Genomic DNA, 16,304 nt, shown 5'->3' with positions numbered 1-16,304 from the left:
AATTACCATGTCACCTTTCCAACATACAACACCGACTGGGGTAACCAGGAAGGGATCTGTCACATTTCGGTTGTGAGTTTTCTGCCCCTCTTCGTGTTTTTACTACTAAGGACTACCACTGGTAGTATATTAGATATTGGAGCGTTCGTCCGTGAGATTTCGATAATTTCCGTCGACCGCACACTCTATAAACAACCAGCCAAGTAAGTAATATTGCACGACGTTCTATGCATGTTTTGGGAAAAAATCCGCCATTATGTCACGTGCTGGCTGGATCCAAGTCAGCAACATAAGGGGTGGTTAGTGGCCAGAATTTGAAGAATTTATCATTTTTCTGCCTGAATTTCCTGTCTCCATTATCGGTTACCGCAGATGGAGCTCAGTTTCCTCACAATTTTGTCGAAACAAGACGTCCATATTGAAACTCTTCCACGGTTTCACTCCGTTGAAAACGTAATGTATTTTTAACGTATTTGACTCGCGTATTCCCCGTATATACAGCTTACATCGTCAGCATAACGTTGCAAAACAGCCCACAAACCAATATTTTAGAGAAATTAATAATTAAGATGGAAATTCTGTCAGTATAAAGGGAATGTATGGGTTATTGAGGGTGTTTTGTGACAGAACCGGTGGTTGTGTTTGGTGTCAGTCTGTTGCCATATGACATGTCGGTAACTGCGAGACATTTGTATGTATATGGGCGCACATAAATTTCTCGTCTTACCGTACATGGCTTAACCATGTGCTTCGTCTGGTCACGTTTACAGGCATCCTTACCAATAAAAACCAAGTGTGATTTCTTTAATTTCTGAACACCGTCTCTGACTATTTTAGGTACCTCTGGCACCTAATTGGATTTTAATTGACCTGTTAGTTGTAGCGTCGGGCAGTTCAGTGTGGACCCAGCTAGCTTGCCGCCCATGACTTCCGACCGGAGCAACGGCGGGGCTGAGCTGCATCTCAACCAACCGGTAAGGGTTTTCATATTTCTCGAATCTAGGTAGAAGTTTTTGTTATATCACTCGTTATGTCATTTAAAGTAACGGGAAGTTTTGTGGAAACAACCGATTCGCCACATGGCGAGCGCTGTTTGCATGTTCAATATGTATATCCCGGAAGCAACGTGGTATGGTGGTGGGCCATGTAGAAGTCGAAACTTATGTGTTGAAATCGATGTCATACGTGACAACGTGGTTGCTGCTGTAGACCCTAGGTAAATTTGTTCGATCGGTTGTTGCAGTTACCTCCAACACTGAAAACAGTTCGTGTTTGCATAGCTGTGTCACATTTATAGGTCATCATCACTAAATTCCATAACTGACTTGCTCTATGAAGCCCTAAAAATGAACAAGGTCTAATTGTTCCTTCGTTGATCCGTCCTTCACTTAAAATCACTGCAAGTTTTAGGTATACGTTTAAGACTTTGCAATGACTGTAAGCATGTCTAAAAAGAGAACCTGCTATAAAATATATGGGTTGAGTTATTTTTGTCGTCAAAATCATTAGTTATACAATAACTGGATGTTTCTCTGATTGTGGTAAATTCTTATGATATTACTGTGTTAAACTTGCGTCTGCTCTCTGCCTGCCTGTAGGCAAGAGACTTAATGGCAGACCTTCACCATATGGAAGATATTCGAGTGTGTGTCTAAATTTTGGCTAACAGTTTGTGAAATTAAATTTGATCATTCTTGGTTTCAGTGGCCTTCCTCAATGAATTCAAGATTGTAAGTTTAATTTTCAGTTTGAATAAATTACCTCTGACAGACTTTTTAACCTTTGAAAGACACCCAGTCATTCTCAATGGGAGGATGACAGATGTTCAGCCTTTTGTGTAGTGAGAAGAAATATTCAACAGACCCTGCTAAATTAAAATATGCATAGATTTTTTTTTGCTGACAATGACAAAGTAGTTTTGACATAGGAACTATTTTGCATATATTATCACCTCTGACAAAGATTTATCTAGTATTATGTGTGAAGAGTAAAACAGACAGACTTGCACAAAATGCCTGACAAGACCTGACAAACCATAATTTGCAATAATACCTGTGGAATGGAGTGTTCTTCATATGTCGCTTTCCAAAAAGTGTGTTAGTAATGACTATGAACATTGGTGTCCAGTGCAGGCGTAAATTTTAGTGTTACAATTTGTATATCACAAGCACTAGATATATCACAGTGGTCAGAAAGCTTTTAGATAGTGGTAGGATTGTAGTAACGTGTTTACTGCACATAAAAATGAAAGTGCCTTTTGTTGAAAATGTTTGTTACATCCTTCTAACATCTTACTTGTTGAGTGATGTGTTGGTCTGGTGATAACACTGATTCTTTCTGCTGATCATGAATTCACTGAATTCTGAAGTAAAGGACATGTGGATCATATATGCAGAGCTCTAGAACGACTGCTTTTGAAGCATGGGGAATAGTTTCCAGTGCAAGCTTGTAGACTTTTCCACAACTTGGACAGTACAGGTGTACTCTACCTCTGCTGGGTCATTACATAGTAGTTATAGACACCTCCCGACGAACTAGGGGTTACAGATATTTACATTGTAACGCTAAAAACCAAGCTTGTCAAGAAATGTGCTATGGTGTTTCAAAGTTGTCATAGGTCTAGACATCAGAGGTGTGTTGCAGATAATTTGCAGCAGGTGTTGGTACATGTACATACGCGATTGTTCCTATTACCAATGATATTTACCAAAGAATAGGTCAGTACTGTGTTTGACCTTTGGCTGCATGACCTTTCTTGTGTAAATGCCTTTAACTTGTTGAACTGAATTGTAGTTTCAGCGTGTAAAGAGGCTTTTTATGGTTGAATTTTAATGAGAAGATAACCCTGTTGGTTGGAGGTTGTGTGGAACTCCCTGCCATACAGAGGAGACTGCAATTTGGAATAGATTGGACACATTTGAGCTGATCGTAGTACAGTGACTATGTGTGAGGCCCAAGAAGGGGTGTTGGGGGTGTGGCATGTAGAGGGGTGTGCCCTTGAATGTTTTGCCAGTATCAGGCCTGAATGAGAGAAAATATTGAAGATTGTTGTATAGTCTGCTGTAGTACATGCTTCAAAATGGACAGACAAAAGAGTGTAATTACCCAGCTTATTTACTTCACATAAACATTGGTAATTCCAATTCAGTCAGATTTATCACAAACAATAGATTGTCAGTTGAATAGAATACCAATTTCATGTGTAGCATTTTCAAATAATACTCTACCTTCTTTCAATTATTTTTTTATAACAAAAGTTATGGTAATGTTGAAGTTTTAATACAATCACTGCACATCGTTTGTTGTAACATGTTCAGCATACGCACATAGGTAAATTGATTGTTCTGAAACACATGACCTCTTATGCCAGGTATATTCAATGTATATACTTCACTCATTCAAGAACCCAAAAGGAACTGGAGATTTTCAATTATTTTGAATTTTTGAATTCCAAAATGCTTTTTTTTGTTGCTTTTAAAGCTTCCATGGTATTCGTGTGCATGCAAGCTGTTTTGAGAATTGAAATGCAGGTTTCAACTATTTCAAGTTGAATTTCCCATGTAGGGGTACTTTTCTGCCTTCTATGCGCTGCACATATTTCTTATCTGAAACATTAAATGTCTTTGTAGGTGAACTGCAGAAGACTTTCCAGATGGAATCAATGTTTCTCCCTTTAAATTTAGTTTTACAGTTGAGATGATGAAGTGATTGTACATAATTTTAGCACAGAGCATTAATTAATCTTAAAAATAAAAATTTATTGTTTGTTCCCTTGGCACGATGTCATGATTTTACAACACACACTCTTTATCTTTTTCATATCAAGTAAAAATTACATTCATGTGACCTTTACAAGGTGTGACCAAGTGACCTTTAACCTGTGAGTAGTGTTGGCCAAACAGAGATAGCAATGACCACCGAGTTTTATGGATCAGAAACATGAAATGTAGCGACCGATAGTGGATGTGAAATTATAACTGAGGACAAGAGAGGTTGTTTGAATTAAAATAAGCTCATTTCTAAGTAAACCTGAATCAAACTGTAATCGTACAAAAAGCATAAGAAAGATGTTGATTGTCTCATTGGAAGTGGTCAGTATGATTTTCCAGTATCGGTTATCTAACATGTAACATGTCATTTTGCAACCATTTGTGTCAGTCTGTTAACTGGATCTCATATATTATGACTACAAGTATGTTTAATTAGCAGAGTATTCCTTACTACCAAACTTCAACATCATGATATAACTGTTGCACTCATCTTTTAATGTTGGTTTTTCACTGTGCAAGACCTGTTATGTGTTAAGCTTAAAGATTGTTCATTTCATTATTTTATGGGCGTCAGTGAACTTCTAGAGTTTATACGCAAGTACCTGCACATTATAATATTTGGTTTACAATTACCATGGTGTTTGTATATGATAATGAGTAATAGCAATGACAAGGTCATAATTTGTTGTCTGGCCATGGGATGGTCATCATTGGTAAATTGATGATGATGATGCCCTAGCTGAATGTGAAAGGAGCTGAAGGCGAAGGTATCATCAATTTTACTATCCCAAGCACAAGCCTGAGGGACAGGTGACATTGGTGGTGTTGCCCTTGCTTTCAATTATTACCGTATGGATTTTATAACACCAAACAATTTTGTTACACCAAACAAAAACTTGCACAGAAAGTAGTCACAGGATACGCTGCATGCTTACATATAGGTGCTGCCGTGAAGGATTGAATATTTTGATGGGTGTACCTAATTTTGCTGGTCAAATTATATTAGAGACAACATTGTAGCTTGTCTCATGCACTTCTGTCCGAATGTATGGGATTATCATCTGAGTCAACAGGAGTTGACTTGGCCTTTGCTGACTTCAGGGTGTGCATAAAGATTGCTTTTCTGGCAACCATAGTGAATTTGTTTTCATGCTGATAAAGATACACTCTGGACACAAAATTAAGGTGTCTATAGCAGGCAACATTACTTCACTGGGTGGGTTGGCAAGTCTTTTACCATGTTCTGTCACTTTTTTCTGCTGTGCCATGTGACCAATCATATTAACTGAATGTGCACAGTGTAATATATAATTATGACAGATTTCTATGGTTCATTCCATTCACTGAAAGAAAAGCCAAGGAGGTTGGTAAAACTGAAAGTCAGATATTCTAGTCATCACTAAATACTGAAGAACACAGCTGACGAGTACTGATTATTAAAAAGTCATGAACTGATGATCCTAGAATTCCGTCAGTGGGTGTCCAACAAGATAATACAGGGAAAGACACTAAGGGTTGTCCGATTGCCCGGGGCAAGTGAAAGTCGCGTTCGGGCAAGTGAACCTCCGATGCCACTTGCCCGACGGGACAAGTGAAAAAAATAATTACCTAGAAATCTAATTCACGAGAGCGATTTTCTGGTGAGGGAACACGGACTTAAACAACAAAAATAATCATATTATGTCATTGTGAACATTTCCATAAGATTTTTCATAAAATTGCACGAAGAGTTGACGAAAAGAATCATATATATAATAATCGCTGTCAATAAAATCAAGTTCAAACAATACACCGGTACCCGTAAATTACCGTACGCTGATTTTGCATATGAAAAAGCTGTTCAGCTGCTGGAACGTACGTTCACCAGAGTTCATTGCATTGACTGTGAAGTTACGGTGTCTCACAATATGTCGATACGGTAAAAAAAGAAACACACAGCGGTTTTTGTGCTTTGTATGAACTTTTATAATAATGTAAAAATAAAGTCCAGTGGTTAAAAATCACCACATAAAATTGGACTTTTACTAAAACGTACTCTTCAATGTTAACTTGTTGAGGGACAGTGAGAGGCAAGACCGCATGCAATGAAGTCATGAGCAATATTTGGTGTCAACGGGTCAAGTCTTTGAATTTTCAACAAACACTGACTTAATTTTCAGGTCAATAAGCCAAAAGTTACTTGTCCGTGGCGACCAACCTCTCTGTTTGTGAATTTTCCCATTCTAAAATGACTGTCAAGAAGCAATTGGAGCGAGTTTAACATCGAGAAATTCAGCTTTTACACACATTGAAAAACACCGACGCCTTAGGTTGTTGGTTTTAATTCTATTTAGTCTGCGCATGAGCAATAATAAGACCACCTAGGTTATTAGAAAAACATAGGATACTGGTATAGTGCAATGGCAATTCAAACTTTATAGGGCTGGTGTATGATATAAGCGCAGTAAAAACATGACAAAGAAGTACATTATTTTTCAGAAGCTTCAAAACATTCCTTTATAGCTACAGATTTTTTCTTTCTGTATAGATAAGTTAAAACTTTTAACTGCAAAAATACCTTGAAGGTACAATTGAAATGGCTGTTATTATTTGTATATTAAGCCCCAAGAAAGTAAACATACAAACATATGAACTGTTAGAATTTTTTCTATGAATATGAAAGCCCCACTAGCTGTAAATCTTGAAATTTGTTGACCTAAAAAGGCTTCCTATTTTCTCTGGTTTTCTTTAAATTCTACCCATTTACAGGATAAGCTTATAGTCTTTTACTGCTTTACAAAACATTCTTTAGTGAAAAATTGGACAAGTAAATTTACATTTTAACCGTTATTATGATTTCCCACCATACTAAAAAGAAAACAAAGCATGTCCCAGTTGAAAACATTCAACACTATGCATTACATTGGACTACTCTGTTGTTTCCGTGAATATTCAAATGCATATATGCACGGTGTACACTGGTTTTGCTATATTTGCATGGGGTGCCATTTTACATTTGGGCACATATTTATTATTTTTCTTGTTCAAAATTGCACATGCAGTCTCACTGGGCAGTTAACAATACTTGTATTCCAACCCCTGAAAGAGCAAATTCCAAAAAACTTGTTTAGTTCAGAAGTAAATCACATAAAGAATGCTAAAAGATACAGGTAATGGGGCTTTAGTAATTAATGGAATATAAATGAGCCATCCAGCACGCTTAGAAGTGTGAAGAGAACCCTATGAGAATGTCTGACATTTTCTCATGATAACATAATTTTCAAAATAGAGTGAGTGAAATAAAAAACCCAATGTTTTAGCTTTTTTCAAACACGTAAATTATACTGGGCAAGTGGTTTTCCAATTCGGGCAAGTGAACTGAACCCCCCACTTGCCCGAAGGGCAAGTGGATAAAAAAATAAGTGTCTTTCCCTGCCATAGAGTTAATAATGTGGACAAAGTGACTGAAATTTGGTGGACAGGTGAGGTACAACTGTATTTGAAAATAACGTGCTCAACACAATCCATTCCCTGCTTCAGAGCTTTTTGAGTGTAGCAGTACAATCTCCAGGATGCTTTCCAGGTAATGATTGAAAATGAGGTGAGATGATATCTTACTATTGCTGACCATGAGCACTTGTTGGCCAAGGTTCAAGGAAAAGAATTTACAAGATTCAAAATCAAGACACTCCAGTGAGTACAATAAAACTGTTCTCCTCTTAGCATCAAAAATGAGAAGAAATTACAACATTCTACGACATTCTGTAAATTGCACTGTGAATGACATGTTAAGCATTCCAATGTTCAGGAATTCAGAAATGAATATCTTGTGTGCACATTCACATAACAGGAAAGGTGGCAATGGTACAGTGGAACACTAAAAATTATGTGTTGGTAACTGAATACATAGTGTTACATAGTGTTTCTTAATTCACATTCAAAGTCAAGCAACGTCTAACTTGGCAAAATGGGCATTTATTCCATTGGCATTCCCAATTTAAAATTATATCTGTGGAGATCTGATGTTAAAACCCAATGAACTCAAAACTGCAGTTTTTTTTAATGACCACAGCGCAGAGTCAACAGCAATTTGAGAGAAATCGCTCTTCAAAGAAGAGTAGGTGTTTTTCAACGAAAGAGAAACTGGCTGCTTAAAATGTACACCATACATGTGCTTCAGGAGAGTTCATATGATATGCCGAGTATGTCAGGGGTCACCACGCAGACGTTCATTTCCATATATGGCAATGACAGGAGGCCCTCGAATGGTAAATCATGCTGTGAACCTATTTCACATCGTCCTAAGTGGTCCTGTGTATTTTTAGTTCAGTCAACAACAATCTGTACACATTGTTACCTGTTGTCAAGATCATACCTGGAAAACTGGAATGGAATTACCCTTCATATATTTCCATTGCGCTTCTATTTTATGAGTCTCAAATCAAATATTTCTGCTTCTGACATGCCTGTGTGTGAACTAATTATAAAAATGTGTATCATAATTTTGCCACCATAATTACGTAGTTTTATACTGGTACTAATGAAATGGCTTCTCAATGAGTAAACAAGCAATTTTATCGAGATACGGTAAACAAAACTGTACTGTTCAGTACGCTTATCTAGTTGGGCACAATCAATCAGTCAAGCATAGCATTATTTCACATTGTATACAATACTGGTCTCGTACCTGTCCCTGATATACCCTACCATCTAATACAAAATTGCTGATAACTAGAGTGCCACAACTCTTCTCATTAAATTGCTGCTGGGTTGGCAATCTGTCCACCTTTGTACAGGTAGCCTTTGCACACAAGTTCACCTAGCTTTGGGATGAAACAAACTCAGTTTACATTATCCTACAAAATTTCCAACCCTTCAGTACAGGGCAACACAACTGTTTGAAGAACTGAATTGATAAATAAACAATGGCAGCTGTAAATTTATGGATAACTCATTCAGTGGTAATGATTATTTTCACTTTCATACCAGATGGGAAAGTTCATCAAATATCCAGGAGAGATTGTGTAGCAGCAGGCTTTTGTAAATGTGCATGTACACTTTGTTTATTGATGTTGGCAAAATAGATGATACTGGAGCACACTAAATTATCTGTGTGAAAAAATGTTAGTTTTTTCCATACTCAAAATCAGATTGGAAAAATTGTTCAAGTTTTGATTCAGGTTATATCTATGACAGATTCTGGGATCACCAACTTCAGCAATGACCACTGTCACAGAGATCAGTAAACTGTATGTAGGCCAAAAGCACTACTGTAACAGTTGTCTCCAGTAGGGGTTTTAGCCCCCATAAACACCTATTTACTTTAAAATATCCTGGTCACAAACTATGGTAATAGCAGATGAAAATCTTTGTGGGTTTTTAAAGACAAAATATATGAGGGATAAAGGCTTTATCCTCCAGTGAACTATTGAACCCTCTCTGTCTGTTCATGCTTGTAGCTGTTCTTGGCAGGCTCTTTCACTCATCCAGGTCATAATTTTTGATGGTAATCATGACTTGTTATTGAAAATGTAACAATTGTATTCTCTACACATAACACAGGAAGCTTGAACATGTGTCAACATAAGTGTCCCTCACTGACTGACACGTTCTCGACATTTTTCGGTTAAATTTAATTCCAACATCTGTACACATCAAGATAATAGTTGAAAAGTAGGCAATCACATAGTGGAATTGATTGCGTTACTGGATACATGTAGCATTTTACATATTTACTCAGTGGGAAGAAGAAATGGCAGGGTAAGAAGAAATGGTTTTGTTGGCTGGTCTCACTCCCTGAAATAGCATAGGAATCAATCATTTGAATCCATAGGTATACCTTCCATGCATCCTTTTATCATATTTCAGTATTTTCGTACCAAATCAGAACTTGAAGATTGCTTGGGATTCATGATGTAAGAATACTATTAATTTCAGAACAAAATTTTGCATACATTGTCTGTGCACATATTGTGCTATTTACATGTGAGGTGAGGTGTATCTGTTGTATACAAAGATTCTCATAGCTCATAGCATGGTATGACCCTACCAGTATTTTTGAATTACTTGAAGGTAATTAAATTCTAGGCAACAGTATTGACTCAGCAGAAATATTAAACAGGTGTATCCTTTGAAATAATGAAGTCTGGAGTAAGTTGGGGGAAAAACCCGCCTGCCTAAACTTGCACTTCATTAGTACTTCAATGTTTCATCGGCTACTGAACCCCTTCTCCCTGAATGCCAATTTTGTTCATCACCCATGAAATAATAATGTTGAATATCAGGATAGAAAAATTTTCCATGGCCAATCAACTCCCAACTTGAGTTTCAGGTGCTGATCTGGAATGATCACTTATTTGTTCAACTTGTGTTAAAATTAGTTAAAACGTGTTGGCCATTTTGAGTCGCAAATAATCCTCCGACACATTGTGTCCAAATCCCGTAACTTAAATATGATGCAGATTCTCAAAAGTGATTCTCGTGAGATTTGGTAGTCTACTTCCAGAATTAGAAATTACTATTTCTATGTCAGTTATAGGATTATTCCTTTCTCCAGGGTTAATAGACTCATTATTTTTTCCACCATTAACTTCATGGTTCTTGTACTACATTGAAAACAACTTTTGGCATGTTTTGTAAGATAACACACCATAAATTTTTCATGTCTGTGAAAGAACTTTTGTTTACTATTATCAACTGTTAAATGGCCATGTTGCAATATTCTGTTGCGTAGGAAAGTAAACCATCGTTGAAACGCACTTAGTACTATCCAAGGGTAAGCAAACTTGGGCTATTATCATTGCTGTTTAATTTATCTTGTTCTTAATCAAACATGAATAAAATAATGAAGTCATGTTTCACTTTTGTTTCTTCACGGAAGAATTACTGTAGCTTGTGGATTGATTTACAGAGTTCTAGTGCACTGTTTTGTTTCAACAAAATCAGATGCAAAAATAGCACATGCCCTTGTCAAAAGCCATCAGCATCGTTTAGTTTTTCTTTCCATTCACATATCCTTCATAGGCGGTGTGTTTCTGAGTTTTCGTTTTGAGATAGTGGAACTACAACATTATCAGAAACATTATAAAATATATTCTTAAGTAAATTGTACATGTTGTGAAAGTTTGTCAACTTTTAATTTCACAAGATGGAGATTTCCTACAATACAAGTGCAAGTCTGAATGAATGAATGCTCAAGATGCCTTGTCAAGCTAGTCTCTCTGCCCAGTGTGACAGTGACGTGCAATACTGCTAAGTCTATATATTCTCATCAGTTGTCCTTTGTTGCAAAGTTAGTAGTTTTGCAAGGGCTGGATGTTGACACATCAGAAACTAAAGCATCTCAGCCGGGTAATGTGGGATTTCTTTCATTCCCTTCACAACTACATGACACTGACTTTATGAAGGGGGTGTCTTCCATTTCTGTTTCATGATGCGGGCACCTCTCCTATCAGTAACCTGCCACACAAACTCCACCATTGTGTACCTATTGGTTGTGCACACACCACTTTCAATGTGCTGCATTCAATAGATTTTGGTTTGTAAATGTGGCATACATCATGAGAGGTGAAAGCCTCACCTGTTCATGCCAATGCCCCGTGAACATTGATAACAAGGAGATTTGGACAAACTATAGCTTGGAAAGAACAGAAGGTCGTGAAACCATTCAAACACACGTAGATATCTGGCTGATGATTTTTTGTTTTAAATTAAGGGATGAAACACAAGACTAATTGAAAAGGAAGAAGAGGGTAATCCCCCAGCCACTGGGAAAGGTACATTAAGACTTGTTTCCACACTAAATCTGAGTATTTTTCAAAGTAGAAATAATGCTTCCTCAGTGTAGGTAAACCATCTTCCCAATCACCAGCAGGCCGTTTTACTTCAAGCATTTTCACATGGCAGCCAAGATTAAGTGTCCTCAAAACCTTACCCAATCTATCATTATCTGCTAAGTCCTGCATCTTTGTTAAGAAATATTCCAGTGAGAGTTGCTCTTATATCATGGATATATGCCTTTCACAATCTTGAACAAAATTTGACTCAAGGTAATTTGCTTTTTAGCATTACCTAGATTACGACAAATTGCAATATTAACCAACAGATACATACTGAAATGTTGTGTTAGATACCCTAATGCAATTGACAGTGATGTAAAACTATTCTGCCTAAATTCTTAGTGAAAAGAGATCAGCTTTCAAACAATAGGATCTGAACAACATATCCGCTTGTCAGGAACACTGTAGCAAAAGCAATGAGTCAATAGCACATCATTGCCAATGAAAGCAGAAGGAAGCAAGCAATGTAATGTGTTCATAGATACTTGAAATTTCGGCTAACTGGTCCTGATAATTATCCAAACTTGCCACAGTTGAGGAAATATGTACTTCTATCTGTATCTTGTATATACAGTATCCTGACAATTTGTATGCTGCTGGATTGTAGCACACTTGTCAGTGTTTTGATGTGTTGACTAACAGGTGCTCTAACTTGATTTTGCTTATATCCATACCAAATAAGCTTGGATAAATGTTCTTTTTGGCATACTTTACAAACACTACATACTACTGCTGTAAATTGTGTAAAATTAAGTGCATTATCTATTCTACTCAAGAACTCGTGAGTTTGCAAGACAAGCGTAAGCTACTTCAAAATGAATAGCAGCAGTCTTGCCCATTAGTGCTTGCTATGGCATTCGTGTGTTCATTTAAAGGGCAAGTTACATGTGATGACTCGTTGAGAAACCGGACAAGCAACGTCACAGACAACCAACTTACCCCAAGGCAACTGGTTCCATAACTTATGATTGTGTACCAAGTTTAAAGTTTATGCAGTGCAGCCAACCATATTTATGGGTCAAAGGTCATATACTTTCTGATCACTTGATCAGCCATGTTTGAAGTGCAATACATAAATTTTTAGTCCCCGCGGACGAAGTCCGGCGGGGACTTATAGATTGGGTCCCGTCTGTGCGTCCGTCCGTCCGTCCGTCCGTCCGTCATCAACAGTTTCTCAGACACTGCTGAACCAATTTCGTTCAAACTTTGCACAAAGGCATAGCACTATGACCTACAGATGCACGTCGATTTATTTTGTGATACGATCGAATTTGGCCGCGAGGCGGCCATTTTGTTGCGATTTTTCATGTCTTTTGACCATAACTCAGACATCCTTGAGCAGATTCTGTTCAAACTTGGCACAAAGGCATAACACTACGGCTTTCATATCCATGTCAAATAATTTTGCGATATGATTCAATATGGGCGCGAGGCGGCCATTTTGTTGCGATTTTTCATGTGTTTGGACCATAACTCAGACATCCTTGAACAGATTCTGTTCAAACTTCGCACAAAGGCATAACACTATTGCCTACATGTGCATGTCAAATAAGTTCACGATACGATCCAATATGGCCGCGAGGCGGCCATTTTGTTTGCGATTTTTCGTGTCTTTGAACCATAACTCAAACATCCTCGAACCGATTCTGTTCAAACTAGGCACAAAGGCAAAACACTATGGCCTACATATGCATATTGCGATATGATCCGATATGGGCGTGAGGCGGCCATTTTGTTGCGATTTTTCATGTCTTTAGACCATAACTCAGACATCCTTGAACCGATTCTGTTCAAATTTGGCACAAAGCAAAACAGTATGCCCTTCATATGAACACCGATTTATTTTGTGAAATGATCCAATATGGCTGACAGGCGGCCATTTTTTTGCGATTATTTCATGTCGTTGAACCGTAACTCAAACATCCTTGAACCGATTTTGTTCAAACTTGGCACAAATTCAAAGCACGTACTATGGCATGCATATGCATGTATCAATTAACCTTGTGATAGGATCCAATATGGCTGCAGAACTGCCATTTTGTTGGAATTTTGCATGTCTTTGAAGCGTAATTCAAAGGTCATTACACCCATTTTGTCCAAACTTGGCACAAAGATCAAGCACTATGGCATACAATATGTCAATTTACTTCGTGACATGTTCCAATATGGCTGCCAGATTGTCATTTTTTTCGAATATCGCTGCCTGATGGTCATTTTTGGATTTTTTCATGTCTTTGAGGCTTAATCATATGCAAATATTCCTTAACCAATGTTGTTGAGACATGGTACAAAGATAAAGTACTATGGCATACATATGCATGTCTACTAATTTTGTGCTATGATCCATATGGTCAATAGACAGCCATTTGATTTCAATTTGGTTGATTTTTTTATGTCTTTGAAACATAAACATAGGTCACTGTCTCTCGATAGACTGATTTTGTTCAAACGTGATACGAAGATAAAATACTATGGCTGCATTCTTGTGCACATTAATTTGTTTCATTATATGATTCGAAATGGCTGATGGCTGATTACAACAACATACCCGATCCCATAGCATTTCGAAAATTCCACCAAACCATGTGTATAGTATGTGCCGTCATGACACTAGAGGCAGTGAGGGCATCGTTATGTGTGATGTAATCAAAAGTTCCTTCAGTGGTCATTACCGGCAGAGATGAGTCATTTATTGAACGTTCCTTAGATTACTTTATTATGCCAGTCACAGGCCTGATGCACCCCTTGCATCAATGTCATTCCACAGCGACCTAGACCACAGCTACCTAGACACCAAAGATTATAACAAAATGGACAAGCGGGGACTGTGTCATCAACGATGACTTGTTTTCACAATTTTGGCACTGTTTGTGTAATTTACTGGATTTACCTTTCCTATTACACATTTTGTAAACAGCTGCACAAGTAAAAGTACTCTACAAAGGTGACTACGATCAATAATATGGGCCTGGAGTCAGTCATGTCATGGGGGAGTGTCATATGTCAAAGGTTGTGATGTCACAGTATGTACATGAGGTGCACAGTACAATAAATTACCCACAATACTCTTTGATTTGTATCCTTGAAGGTTACTTTTCTAAAAACTTTTTCAGTTCTGCATGTAAGCACTAGTGTGCAGCATCAGAATAATTTTTAAATAATATCTAGTAAAAGTACGTTTAGATATTTCAGTTAAAGTGTGAAAATAACCACTAAATAACCATAAAAGTCACATTCTACAGGTACTACAAACGCCATACTTTTTAGGCAGCAAGTTATGACGAACTGAAGGGGTCATTCTCTGAGAAAACTTAGCATGCAAATTTCTTTTGTCACTTCCATTGCAAAAAATCAATATCCTTTTGTTTCATAAAACAGGTGCAACTAGTCTCCCTACTTTCCATCACATTATTCTGTATGGCTGAGGACACAATCTCTGGCAAATTTCACAAAAATGCTATCTCCTCTCTCAATTATGCATAATTTTCCAAATTATTTAAAATGAGAATTGAGAAGAATGGTGTGCATAAAAGTACGCTTTCAAAATTTTGATAAATAGTCTGTGAATTTGTCTACACATGGGAGACATAGCAGACTTCACTCAGGTATCTTCGAGGATACAAATCGCAATGAATTATGGGAAATCTACAGTACTGTGAGGTGACTCAGCATCCCAGTGACAGGCTACTTGTAGCCTGATAAACCAACAAATCTTGACCTTGAACTCTTCATCTTTAGATAAGTTTGGTAACCAGGCCATACCTCAGTCTCACTCAAAATTGTAAACATTGGTTGGAAGTCTTTTACCCTTGCCATTGTTCCATGCTGCCTTCCCTGATATGCATGATGATGGGACAGGCTTGGACACAATTACCTTACACATCTGCATTGTTATTTTGAATCCATCCTGAAGTTGGTGTCTGTGACATAGCATGACCTGTTCATAGCCAGTTTCAGTTGTTCACGTATCCCCTACAGAAAATGCCGTACAGAAGAAGCTTTATGACTATTATCACAGACACTTGTGAAAATTACCTGGTTTTACATCACATGTTATATCAGACCCAAAGTCTCAATATGTTGAAAAGTCTTTTCTGCATGAAGGTGTCCAAGCATGAAGATGAATTCTGTCATGACCATACAACAAATTGCTATCCTGAAAGATTTGTAGGCCTTTACGATTTGAAATTCTACTACTAGTCTAGTCCATTCACCCATGTTCAATGGGATTTTTATGAATTCACTCTTTGTAAATGATGATTTTCAATCCTTTTCAGTATCTGTCTGGCAGTGCAACATCTGTCATGAATGTGTAAGCATACTAGTAAGGTTTTGGTTAATACCACCACTATATAGCAGTGTACAGTGACAAGCATGGATGGAGTATCACCAAGTCCCATCTGAATATTTGTTTCTTGATTTTTCAATATGCAAGGATATACTTCATTAATTAACAATGAAATTATACATCTACATTTCATTACTTTTCTTCTGATTCAAGTCTTAGAGAGCTTGACAAATGTTGTCATACGTACTGTATGAGGAATAAATTAATCAGGAGTTATATATGCATTGGTTGACATTCAGTAACATGCATTACACTGAAAGAAAAACTAAATAGGGAAATAACAGTATGGTTGTCTTACAGTTGACATACAGTGAGAATACCCTTGTAATTTTCATTTTGATGTCATAAAAAAGCAACAATTTCTATGAA

The 16,304-nt window shown here is 37.3% G+C and overlaps 1 protein-coding gene across 2 annotated transcripts in view; it reads left to right on the top strand.

Annotated features, from left to right (window-relative positions):
* LOC139143828 (la-related protein 4-like) overlaps positions 1-16,304 on the top strand; it is a 41,797-nt gene continuing 25,493 nt past the window's right edge. The window contains exons 1-2 of one of the 2 annotated variants that reach the window (XM_070714407.1): positions 1-203; positions 838-974. In XM_070714407.1, the coding sequence (XP_070570508.1) occupies positions 924-974 (51 nt within the window). In that variant the 5' untranslated portion in view covers positions 1-203; positions 838-923. Of the gene's footprint in view, positions 204-837; positions 975-7,384; positions 7,443-16,304 lie in introns of those variants that run through there. The other variant, XM_070714408.1, reaches the window with a different exon arrangement.

The sequence above is a fragment of the Ptychodera flava genome, chromosome 11 (assembly GCF_041260155.1).
Source record: "Ptychodera flava strain L36383 chromosome 11, AS_Pfla_20210202, whole genome shotgun sequence".
In the NCBI taxonomy this organism is placed as follows: Eukaryota; Metazoa; Hemichordata; class Enteropneusta; family Ptychoderidae; genus Ptychodera; species Ptychodera flava.
The sequence above is the reverse complement of the archived record's forward strand: the minus strand, read 5'-3'. Positions and strand labels throughout refer to the sequence as shown.